The 12,436-nt window shown below is 46.5% G+C and overlaps 1 protein-coding gene across 3 annotated transcripts in view; it reads right to left on the reverse strand.

Moving 5' to 3' along the window:
* Positions 1–790: 790 nt before the first annotated feature.
* SEC31B (SEC31 homolog B, COPII coat complex component) overlaps positions 791–12,436 on the reverse strand; it is a 34,919-nt gene continuing 23,273 nt past the window's right edge. For 2 of the 3 annotated variants that reach the window (XM_033065863.1, XM_033065862.2), the window contains exons 19-27: positions 12,121–12,303; positions 11,225–11,438; positions 10,524–10,847; positions 9,459–9,497; positions 6,604–6,659; positions 5,217–5,363; positions 4,677–4,793; positions 3,210–3,281; positions 791–2,657 (exon numbers count right to left, since the gene is read on the reverse strand). In XM_033065863.1, the coding sequence (XP_032921754.1) occupies positions 2,478–2,657; positions 3,210–3,281; positions 4,677–4,793; positions 5,217–5,363; positions 6,604–6,659; positions 9,459–9,497; positions 10,524–10,847; positions 11,225–11,438; positions 12,121–12,303 (1,332 nt within the window). In that variant the 3' untranslated portion in view covers positions 791–2,477. The remainder of the gene's footprint in view (positions 2,658–3,209; positions 3,282–4,676; positions 4,794–5,216; positions 5,364–6,603; positions 6,660–9,458; positions 9,498–10,523; positions 10,848–11,224; positions 11,439–12,120; positions 12,304–12,436) is intronic. The other variant, XM_033065864.2, reaches the window with a different exon arrangement.

The raw sequence follows: 12,436 nt of genomic DNA on the forward strand, positions 1-12,436 counted from the left end.
TAATAGATCCTGGGCGCTTCCCAGCAACAGCCCTTCAAATTTTCACCATCCAAACAATCTTTCCAAATCTTTGCTTTCTCCCAAGTCCTCCAACCTTGGTCCATGTAATACAGTCCTTCATATTTCAGAATTTCATGTGTGCTGACTGGCAGGCTTGTACATACATACTAGCTAGCTAGAAAAAACAATTACATCAGAATTTCTTTCTTTTGTAAGAAGGAAGTTTGATTCCCCCACCTTTATCTCAGCATTATGTTTCAATTCAGCCCTTCTTAACTCTTTAAAAGATTAAATTAAATCAGCCAACATATTCCTAAATTACTAATGATAAGAACTGTCAATTCAAGGGTATAAATTTCCACACAGGTCCAATCCTTATCCTAGTTCAAACTGCATGGCTTCAGTGGTGTAACATGCATTTCCAATGGCAGACAATGTCATCAAGAGCTCTCTGTTTACTTACTGACATACTTCCAACTCTTGATGCCAAGAGCAAAATCCCCAACACTGCTGAGATTCCCCAAGAGAACCTGTGTCTGGGGGCCTTGTGTCTGATGCAGATGAACAGTCACAACTGATGCAGGTGATCTGAAGAAGATCAGTGCTCTGACCTGCAGCCTTAGAGAGTGGGTAAGACCTGAGGTCTCACCACACCAGGGTGGATGCTGCCCATAGCAGCAGAGCCCAAAATCTGGTTTGCCCCACAGTTCTCAACTGCCCCCTCAGTGGGTGGCCATGCAGACTGAGGAAGTCCCATGCAACCAGAGGTGACCAGCCTACGAATAAAAAGTATCACAAAAACACAGCTTTTATTTCACTGTTCTGTAATTTCTCAGTGCATCAAACCGCAGCAATAGAAACAACACAGCAGCAACAAGGAGGCACTTTGACCTGGAAAGGAGAGAATGAGACAGGTCCTCTTCCTCCCTTTTCTGATTCTCCTCCCTCCTAAGTCTCATGGTAGACTAGGTTGATTCGTGTATGTCACTGAACCGCAGGCCCATGATAGCATTATCACTCAAGCAAGCAGAGCAAGTAGGAACTGGCTGCATCCAAATCTTGGGAATAAGCCTTGCTCTCAGCTATGGATCAATGATTATGCTGCCTGGCTAGTAAGAAGGATGTTGAGAGAGAAGGCAAGGAGGGAGGAAGAGAGGGAAATATACACACATAGAGATGTGCCCTAAAATCCCCATCTGCTTTCCCAGACTTCTTCCTCAGAACAGATACGCTTCATTCATCTACTCCCAGAGGAATTGCCACAGTGATGACAAGTCTCAGCACAATCCATGTCTTCAAGTCCTGACAGCATCATCTCCTGCAGCATATTCCTACCACCATAGTGCCAAGGGGCCTTTGAGAACCACCTTTGCATGTATCTGCAACTGTAGGCAGTATGAATGCACCATACCTGTAGCAATGAGCTGTCTCTCCCTGCTCAAGTCTGGGCTGGTCAGGGTAGCTCAAGGGAAATCTTTATGGGACTTAAAATGATCCCTGCTGCTCTTAAAGTCCCTAGGCCATCTGAAAAACCTGAAGTAGGAAGCCTTTAGATAACACCAGTGGGTAAAAGTCCAGCTGTGCTAAAATAAAATAAGTGAAAAAGGCCAGGAGCCAGAAAGGGCAGCTTTTAGCCCCAAGACAGGATGTGACCAGCTCTGGAGAGAAGCACACAGAGCACAACCTACCAAATTCCTGAATGGGAGAGTCCCAGGAACTGGAAAGGGAAATCATCCCTGGACCTGAAATAGTATGGGCTTGAGCCTGCAGCTGATGGGGCAAATGATATAAAGGAAGTTGGACAGAGGATAAATAGGAGATTTGACTTTTAAAAACAAGAGAGCAAGGTGAAGAAGAAAGAACTAAAGCTGGCCCAGAGTAGACTAGTAGTTAGCCCCAGCTGGAGCAGGATATGGGTGCAGAGGGGTGAAAGAGTGAGTCAAGGATGAGAATGAAGAGAAAGAGCCAGCAGAGATCTTAGCTGCAGCCCAACAGAATGAGGACACACCAGCCTAGATTCCCAAGGCAGCCCAGCTACCACTCAGGAAGTTTACTCTGCAGCAGAGAATAGAGCCTGACGCTCTTCTGTGGTGCTGCTGCAGGTACCAGCCCTGTTTGTTTCCTGAAAAATAAAAAGCAGTGTCAGCCTAGAAGTGAAGTTTCCCCTTTGTGCTGGAGATGTAGGGAAGAAGAAGGACCTCTGTGCAACCTGGAGAGCCTGAAATTGAGATCCCCGGGCTGAAAAGTGGCCTAAGACTAGTAAGAAAGACGAGAGAAAGAACAGGCTCAAGGAGCTGCAGGCACCAGTGGGCTGTCTGGAAAGTGGATGGGGCCAGGCATGGTGGCCTAGTACAGTTCCAGGCACTGGCACAAATCTATTTCTCCAGAGTCAGAAGGAGAATCCACAATCTGCAGCACATCAACAGGTGAGGTGGTCCACCAGCTCTTGGTGTGCACTGTTCCAGCTGCTCCACACTTTACACATTCAGCTTGCCTGCTATGGTCATGAGGACTTTCAGGATGGGCATAAAACCAGACACCTCACTGAAACTGCTGCTGCTCACAACTTGGGTGTGAACCAGGAGACCTTGTGGGTAGTTCTTAGCCTCAATGCATCGGGCAATTTCATGGAGACCCATGAGGATGGCTGGAGAGAGCTGTAGAGAGGGAGAAGAAATGAGTCATTATGTTCGGCAATATAACACAGGTCTCTCTCCCTCCACACCCTTCCTTACTGTTCTCCACTTCATCTTCACCAAACAGCACCTACCCTGTCAAGCACTGGCAGGAAGAATAGCTGCTTCTTCCCTTGCTTTCCCTTGGCAGACTACAACTGTCAGTTTGCATCAGCAACTGGCATCACCATCTCTGGAGTTTTCTAAGCTAGTTACACTATGTTCACACTTAACCACTCCCAACTGCCCCTTCCCATCTGGGATCTGTCTATGTGCCAGGATACTTCTTGAAGGGTAAAAGTACCTTGCAGATACCTCCTCAAATACCTTTTCCTTACACTATGTCTGGGCCACTGTTAAGAAAGAAGATACAAGACTGGCTGGATTAATGGTCATTACAAGGTTTGGCACTTCCCTTGTCTTCCAAGAGAATATGTGCTGGTTACATGGGTACAGATGCCAAGACCCACAACCCAGTGCCAAGGTGGGCTCAGGGGCCCAGCTGGATGACAAGGAATGGTGGCATCTACTTACTGCCTGTTCTCGGAGCTTCTCATACAAACACTCCAGCCGCTGCAACGCGTCCTCCAGCTTCCTTCGTGTTTTCTGAAGCAAAACAGGTATTACTTGTCTGCCAGAGCTTCAAAGTCACCTTTCCAGAGCCAAAGTGCTCTCACTCAGTCCCTCCCTTCCTTTGTCTTTTCACAGCACCTTACAATTCAATGGCATCTCAGCCTCTGACAGCCAGGGTCTGTGACTCAAGCCAGCCATGCCCTCACTCTGCACGTGTACATACACATACATGTATATACATGTGTATACACATTCTCTCCCCAACACAGAAAGATGGATTGCCCCTTTTCCCATATCCCAGCCTAGGCATTCTACCCTTCTGTCAGTACTTGCAGACCCCAGGATAGAGTGACTACTTCCAAAGTGTGAGAAACATCCACTAGTTGACCCATGGGGTGTTCAGATGGCCTCACCCTGACTGACCCAATAAAGAGCTTCTTCCTGGTCTCCTTAGGGAAAAGAAGGAATATCCTTTCCACTATAGGTAACCACCAAGGAAAGTGACTGCAGCTCTGATGAGACTGACCTCATTAACCCCATCTTGAATAATCCACTCATAGGTAACTTACCCCATGAACGCAAATGCCTGGCTCTGGGCACTGCTGGAATAGGCCTGGAAGCCACAGGAGTTCAGGTGCCTTGTACTGCTGTACAGAGCCAGCTATTCAACCACCATGTGAGTCCAGTGCTTAAGCCCAAACCAACAGGCCTTTCTGTCCATAGTGGAAACCTTTAGATTATCCCCCAGAAATTGCTATGCTGCACTCTTAGAAAGCACAGAGCAAACACGCTGAAGATGCTGCTCTAATTGCCTGACTCTGGGATAGCAGTCTGGGCTCAGTGTTCATCCTAACACCTATCACACAGAAGTATTCTGGAAGGCTTCTTAGTGGCCCTAAGCCCCGGGAAGACTTAGCAACCTAACACAATGTGCCAACACTGCTTTTCTGCTTCCAGGCAATCTGGCCTGACACATTCACTCAATGTGACATGTGCCAATAGTCTTTCATGAACCAGGGTGGAGAAACTGCAGTTACTTGGACACAAAGATTGTTTGGCTTTCTCTTCCACCTGAGATATCTCAGCCTTTCCCTCTAAGCTGTAAAGATAGCTGGTAATACCAGCTCTGCAGGAACTATCTGCAGATCAAGCCAGTGAAGTTGAATTAGCTGAGTAAATTCTTCTACTTTCCTTAAAAGAAAGAGCCAGGAGGACAGAATCATTGCTCCAAGAAGGCAATGAGAAACAGTGCATAAAAGTTAGAAAATGCATCTCAGTTCTCAAAGATGAACAAGCCTGCAGCCTAAAGGAAGGAGGCAAATGGAAATTAACTTGAATATAGGGACAAGACTTTTCTTCTCTTAACCAAAAGAAGGAAGCACCAGTCAAAGGGAAAAAAAGTCAAAGATCAGAGAAGTGAGGACTTACTGGATCAGTGGCAACAGCCGAGCAGCGTTGCACCAACCCTTCAAATGTAGTCTTCAAAGCCTGGTGCTCAGGGGGCAGCTCCTTCTTCTCAATGCTTTCCCCAGGTAGCTGGTGATACTGACAGGAAAAAAAACCAGCTGAATTAATGCAAAAGGAGCATGAAAGACTGGAGCAGGTAGATTCCCCTCTTCAAACTAGAGAACAGAAGGAATTTCACCCCTTCACAAACCCAGAGAATATTCGGAAGCACAGAGTTAGGTTATCATCTTCAGATTGTGATAAAGCTCCAGGCCTCCAAGGATTCTCAACTCCCAGCAGGCTGACAGCCTGCCTGTTCTCCCTCACTCTCTCCCACCCATACCCAAGTGTCAATTTTCCAACCTGGCAACTCCTGTAATGCTCAGGCAGAGATGCCTTGTAGGGGCTAGGGAGCAGCATAAGCCCTCTACAGCTGCCAAGTAGTAAGAACCTTAAAAGCTGAGTTGTTTTTCTACTTGGCAAGATGCTGGTGGCTGGGGAATGCCCCACTTTTCCTGGTACCTGTAGGTTGCCTTCCTTGGGTGCTCCTGGGGGTGACTGGCCAGATTCTTGCAACCTGGATAGCTGAGGATGGGTCCCTTGGGATTCAGCAGGCATGCCCATTACTGGAGCTGTGATGGGGGCCAGAGGAGTAAATTTCTCAGGCAACTGTCAGCAAAGAAAAGAAATAAAAAAAAACAATCAAAAAAACCAAGTCCAAGGAAGAAGCGTTGGTTGCTTCTCCACAGAAAAATTCAACATCCTTTCTAACTTGAAGAGTCACCAGTTCTCAACAGGATGAAAAAACACATCCCTGTTCTTTCAGCCCCCTGACTCAGAGAATGGGGCCCTTCCTCTTCCATGCTAGATGAACAGTCAAAGCGACAGCAAGAAAACCCCTCTGGAATTGTTCAATCAAACAGATCCGTTACCCCTGAGAGCACTGGTCCTCAGAAAGCCGCTTGGTCTCTGCAACGGCACGAGTCCTGAATGTAGAGATTAGCAGCAGTAAAGTGTCCAACTGAGCAAGTATTGGGGAAAATCCCACGACATGGGGGGAGAGTCCTCTTGCAAACACTTCATCGTGCCCCTGCTAAGCCAGAGAGTCATGACAGATTCTCTCCAACAGGGCTAGATCAAAAGGAGATGGCTTTAACAAGAGGCTAATCCTGTTGTAGTGAGCACAGCCTGAAGCAGGTTCCCAGCTATGCTGCCAGAAAAAAGGGCGAGAAGTCTGTTCCAAGCTAAAGAAGAGGAGTGGGGGGTGGGAAGGATGCCAAAGAAGCTTCTTGTCACACCTGCCAGCAGGCAGCAGTGATAGAAATGGGGTACTGAGAGTATTTGCTGCAGGAGAGCTCAGCTCACAGGCCCTCCACTGCAATCACGACAAGGCAGAGAGCTGCAGGATCAACACAGCAGGCAGCTCACAGCTACACCTGTCCCAGCTTCTCCCAGAACAAGTGCCTTATCACTTGGTATCAGAATCTGCAGAAAACCACTGTTGGTCCCACTGTACTGAGGGAAAATGCTGCCCCTAGCTGTTAGATGTGAAGAGAATGCGACCTCCTCAGCCACTATCAAAAAAATTGTGCAGGCAAGGGCATAAGATTAAATCTGTATTTTTAACAACAAATTACTGTAGGCAGCCTGGGAAGTACTGACAGAGGATGCAACATTACAGCTGATAACATGTTACAAAACAGCCACCCTGCAGAACAGCATGTGACTTTGAATGGCAAAGAGTCAAGACTTAGACTCCAGTCCCAGCCATGCATGCAGTGCAGACGTAGACAGAGCAACAGGGATAGAGACCTGTGGAGTTTGACAGTGAGCATTTATAGGAATGTATCTGTTACATGGAGCTCCCTGGCTAAAAGACAACCAACACATATTTTAGCTGAAAACCTACCTTTTTCTTTTGAAGGCCTCCTCTTCCAGTAGAGGGATCACTCCAAGATTCCTGAGCTGCCAGGACAGAGGACAAGACACAACCTCAGACTGTGAGAAGCTGGCTGCAGCAACAATTCATGGTTGCTTGTATAGTTTAGAATTTCCTTCAGAAGACCCTTTGGCTCCAATTCCCTTGTCATTGCACCTTTAGACTGTTTCAGCTGAGGAATTTCAGATGTAGCTCACACGCCCATGAGATGCTCTTGCTTCCCCTTCCCTTTCTTAATTTCATTCTTGTTATCCAAGTGTGTGCACAGCCTTTATGGGGTGATATCTGATCAGACTGAACTGGCACACACCCACTCCCACACAGGAAACTATTTTTTTAACTACCTGGAGTTTTCTGGATGCTTTATAAACTGCAGAAGTTAGCCACAGAGTCAGGCCTGAACCTCGGTGGGGACCTGCATAAGTGCATCTCAGATTTCAGAAAGTTCTTGGGGTCCCCCAGAGAATCTGGCACTGTGGTAGCAAGAGCTATGTGACAGGTGAAAGGGCTTCTCACCAGCACTAACAGGAATGCTCATAGTGGCAGTCCAAAGCAATACAGGCTGTTCTGATAAAGGCAGAAAGATTAGGGGTGGGTTCCCTTCCAAAATCATGTTCAGAAACAAAGCTTAGCAAAATTTGCTGACTGCCTTAACCAGGAAATGCTTTGGGAGCAGAGAGGTGTCTCAGCAGATGCTTCTGTGGTACTCTAACCTCACTCCAGGTAATTTAAAATCCATCAGACAACATGACATCAAAAGACTTGCATCCACTTTTCATTCTGCAAAGGTCAAATTGTAACTACCTTGTCCGCTGCTGTCCTGTAAAAGTACCTGCACATTTAGACAAAACCCCAGTATTAGTAACCTCAAGCCCATGAGACAGGAATAATCTGTGAGAAAACAGAATAATTCTAAGGGGGCAATATCAGAATTGCTGGAGCTCAGAGCTATACTTAATGAGCTACTGATCCTTTAAAAATCACAGGGGAACTGAGCTTTAAAAATCACAGGGGAAAGATGCAAAAGGTGCTTCATTACTTTAATTACCTTTATTATTAAAATTCTGGCAGCCTCTTTTTGCCCTCCCTTTTCCCATGATTTCAAGACTCACTCTCTGATGAGTTTGGATCAGAAGTTTAATTAAGTTGGCACCTATTTCTAGTTTGGGGATTCTGTGCCCTAGAACTCTGCTGGCCCCAACTGAGTCTGTGGCCTAGCAGTCCTTGGCACTATTCCAACCCAGTGGCATTCTGTATCCTCACTGGAAACAGCTATTTAAATTATAAGCTTTAAGCCAGGCACTTAATCATCAGACATGAGAGACAACAGACCCTGGTGCATTCTGCTGAGGTGAAATGCTATCTTCCCTACGCTACTTGTGAAATAGGATTTCTCACCATCCCTGAAAGGAGTGCCCCATGGCAGCAGTCTCCAGCAATTCCTGTCCCAGAAAAAACAAGACCATCAGAGGCTGGAATCAGGGATTATCCTGGCCAGAAAGGAGATGAGCCAACACTTGCTGTCCTTCACCCCTTCCCTGACACTCTCAGGAACCTGGGATTTCTACAAGTGGAAGCGTCTGTTTATTGTGTCAGTAACAATTGTTTATGAGCTGTAGATACTATATTCAGGAGTTTCCAAAGCAAGCAATTTGGGCCAGTCAGATTGAGTGATTTTACAGTCCCTTTTCAGATTAAGAAAAATAAAAATCCAAACCAGAACAATAATAGCAGGCGAGAAAGCACTCTCAAGGAAGCCAGTTTGCACTGCTGAACCAAGCATGCCATACATTCCCACTAAAACTGGGACTCAATGCTGCCAAGGAGAAGGGAATTTATCAGTAGTGAATTCCTGAAGAGCATCTTCAGCCTAAGTGCTTGAAGTCCTTGCCATGGAATCATCTTCCCTTAACAGGGAGAAACTGAGGTATTTTGTTTCTCTGCTGAAGGGAAACTCCCTCTCTGGAGCCCCACTCCAAACAGCCAGACTGCTTGGGGGTGTAAGTGCCTATTAATACTTGGATTTCCTAAATAAAGCTGTGAGATTTGTGCCTGGTAGATGGTCCCACCAAAGAGCTGCAATCACTGCAGTGGCAGACCACAAAGACATTGAGCCGTACCCCACTGACAATGTAGATTAGAAAATGACTTCTTTCCAACACAAATGAATTCCAAGGAGAGAAATTAGTACAAAATATCAGTCAGAAAACTCCTTGAGTCCAAATTCTCTCAACAGTCAGAAGATTCAAAGCCAACCTCACCCTTTAAATAAAGCCAAAAGAGATTTCCAGTTCCCCTTGGAAGAGGGCCCTCAAATTCTGCTTGGGAAGCTCTACTTCACCATTGCCTCTGCTGGGACTCCACCTCTTCCAAACCACAGGGCAAAGCACAAGCAAAACCATGCACAAGGCTGGGAGAGTAACAGAAGAGATGAGTTACAACCACTGGCCTGTTCCTTGCCTAGAGAGCCAAGACAGGAAAACTGTCTGCTTCCCTGTCCTGATGGCCCAGAAACTGCCTGAAACGACAGAGACTGAAAATGATCTAATACCTCCACAACTGGAGGAAAATAGAGAAGGAAGAAGTGGGAGAAAACTCATGAGTAATAGCATAGTACTTTTATTTCTCTTCCAGTATCATCAGCTGTCACTTACTAGTCCTCAGGACAGGTATGTTCCCTACCCCACCTGTACAGCTCCCCAGTTATGCAAGAAAACCACAAACAGCAGTGAGCATGCACACATGCACACACATCAAAACATGCATTTCACTGGAAGCAGCAACACTGCCTGCCCCACAGGTCTGGAGGTTTCTCTGAGTACTACCTGCATGATCCGTGTGGGGATCTAGCCAAGGGAAGAAACCTGAAAATCAAGGCAGGGTGGAAAAGGCATGATCACCAACAGCTTTCATTCAGTGAGTAATTCCACTGGACTACTATGCCAAAAAGGTTTTCAAGAAGGAATTTGTCCAGCTGTAACTTAGAGCCTTTGGTGTGTAGTCTCCCACAGTGGGATTTGCTATCCTTGGTTAAACACAGGTCTGCAAAGGATTTCAAGTGAAGGCAACATCATAGCCTCTATTCCTTCACTCTCAGTATACGTGTGGCTTGGAGAAGCATCTGCTCAAAAATCTATGAATTATCAGCCTTGTTGTTAGGGATCTCCACAGCTTGGCTAAGCCTATCCCTTGAGACAGCAAACAGAGAATTAACAAACACCAGATATCCTGGGAAATAGAAGAAATGTCCATCTGTGGGGAACTAGGTCCAACAACACTTTCTATTTATCGTGCTAGCAAGGACTTCACATGATAGACTGAATTCAAATTATAGACCCAGAGGGGTCTAAAACACTGCAGAGAAGAATCCAGAAGTGATGCCCAGACAAGCCCTTTATGACAACAGGAAGAAAATGGAAGCACTAGAACACAGCAGACAGAGGAATTTAATCCTGAATCTAAGTAAGGGGTATCTCAGACAGAGATGCTCTCCCACCATTTCAAATACACTTCTCATGAAAGTTGCATAAGCAAGGGTGAGATGAGCAAACCTTCCATTAGGTGTTCCATTGGAACCACTACCCTTTCCATCAGAGCAGATGCCTTTGGAGTAGATGACTATTCAGGGTGCACTGAGGACCTGAAGAAACATCTTTCAACCACAATCTGGGAGAAAGAACAACTGAACAGGCTGAATGAAACTGCCACCATTGTTGTGTTTCACCATCACAGCAAGACTCAGCACTCTGTGCCTGTAAGGTTTGCCTCAGTACTACATCCAGCCTTTATGGAGACAGACCAGACCTCAGAAGATCCATGTCCATTATGTACTGTAAATCCCACCTGAGCTTGTCCTGGACACACAAGCCATACAGGTAAGCAGTACTTACCTGTGGGAGGAGGAGGAATAGCTGCTGGCAGTGGTTTAGTAGATGGAGCTCCAGGACCTCCCTGAGGATAACCCATGTTCATGGGGCAGTTGAAAGGTGCTGAAGAGAAGTCTAGAGGAGACTGGCTTGCCACAGGGAGAGGACAAGCTGCAGGAAGCTGAGATGACGGGACTGAGGCTGGAGCGAAGAAGGCAGGTCTGGGTGGTGGAACACCAGGAGATGTCATGGGCATGGACTGTCCTGGCAGAGAGGGCTGGTTGGAGAAGGGAGCAGGACCAACAGGTCTGACTCCCACTGGTCCAAATGGCTGAGACTGTGACACAGCTACAGACAACAAAGAGAGTGTATCAGCATCACTTGTTTCATGTGCCAACTACTCATGACACTATCCTTCTTGGTAGTAAGCCTTCCCTTCTTCAAGCCATACCCTTTAATATCTGTGTCACTCCTAGCCCAGGCTACATCAGTCAAACTGCCACCAAGCCAGCTGTGGCTTTTCCATTCCTATATATGCTTAATATCAGCACACATGAAACAGTTCCTACCACTAGATATGTCAGAGGCACTGAGAAGCCTCTTAGCTGACTTGTTCTTTGTCAGTACAGTAGGCCTGGTGAGGAAAAAACTAGAGCAGTCACTCAGGTTGAAGGCTTTAGTCTCAGCAAACCTAGAAATAGACACAACTATCAGACATTGCTTACCTGGCCCTGAGACAGTTGCTGGATTCAAGCCCAAGTTGTACTGCGGATATGGGTGCCCTCTGGAATAGACACTTGTTGGTGGACCCGTGCTGGCCTGGGGAGGGGCAATGTGGTGAGGTGTCACAGACATCCCTGGCACTGGCTGAGGTGTGAAGAGGGAAGGCACTGAAGGCTGAGATGGTGCTGAAGGGGCAAACGATGACTGATAGTTGGGCTGCAATTAAAAAACAAAGAACTTGCAAATGGATGACAGAGCCATATACATACACATAACAGCAGATGCAATTTCTATCCCTGTCACTTCTCAGGCAACAGAAGCTGCTGCTGCTGTTGGTGGCCTGGATGCACTTGATCAAAGGCCTTTCCCACCATGTAACTTGCTCAACAAGATGAGCACCACACTCTTCAGAGTATTCTCCAGCTCTCAAAAGGATTAGTCCTCAGGAGCAAGTTCCCATATAATGACTTCCTGGAAGCACAACCAGAGGAAATAAAGGAGGAACAATAATGGAATAATAGAGGTTGTAAGCAAAACTTCAAGAAGTGAGATGAAGCCATGAAGCCATACTACACTAATTTTACTAAGATACCAGGGTAAGATGAGCATAGGAAAATCATCACAGCCCCTTTCACCCTAAGATTTGAGATCTCAGTGGATCACTACACTTGTAACATTCTGCTCCAGGGACTACATGCAGGACAGGACTTTGAGAAAAGATGCCAGACAGCTTAGTTTGGATTGTCACAGAGCTTGCGTTTGCTCCAGTGAAGGACATCATTGAGGAATTCCTCAGGGTTTGCAGTTTATGTCATCTCGTATTACCTCATATGCCTAATACAACCCAGTAGCCTTCCTCCCTCTTCCCAAGCCACAAACACCTGAGTTTAGGGCCTACCTTCTCTGGATGTCTGGGACCTGCTTTGTGGGCTGCTCCTTCAAGGGTGGAACCACCCTTGGCTGCTGTGGGTTTAATGACCCCTACATTGACACGAGTGTAGGGGAAAGGGGGTGGCTGCTGATTACCCACACTCTCTCCTTGAGCGTGAAAGAGCCGGTCTCGGAGCTGTTCAATCAGGAGCTGAAACAAACTATGCTTTAGAAGAAGCACTGTGAAAGCCCCAGATGGAAAATGCTAGGAAGGCATTTAAAGTAGATCCTGACCTAAAGCTGACTATGAATCAAACTGTAAAACTAACCATGCCCAGAAGAGC

Source organism: Catharus ustulatus, chromosome 8, assembly GCF_009819885.2.
Source record: "Catharus ustulatus isolate bCatUst1 chromosome 8, bCatUst1.pri.v2, whole genome shotgun sequence".
NCBI classification, from domain to species: Eukaryota; Metazoa; Chordata; class Aves; order Passeriformes; family Turdidae; genus Catharus; species Catharus ustulatus.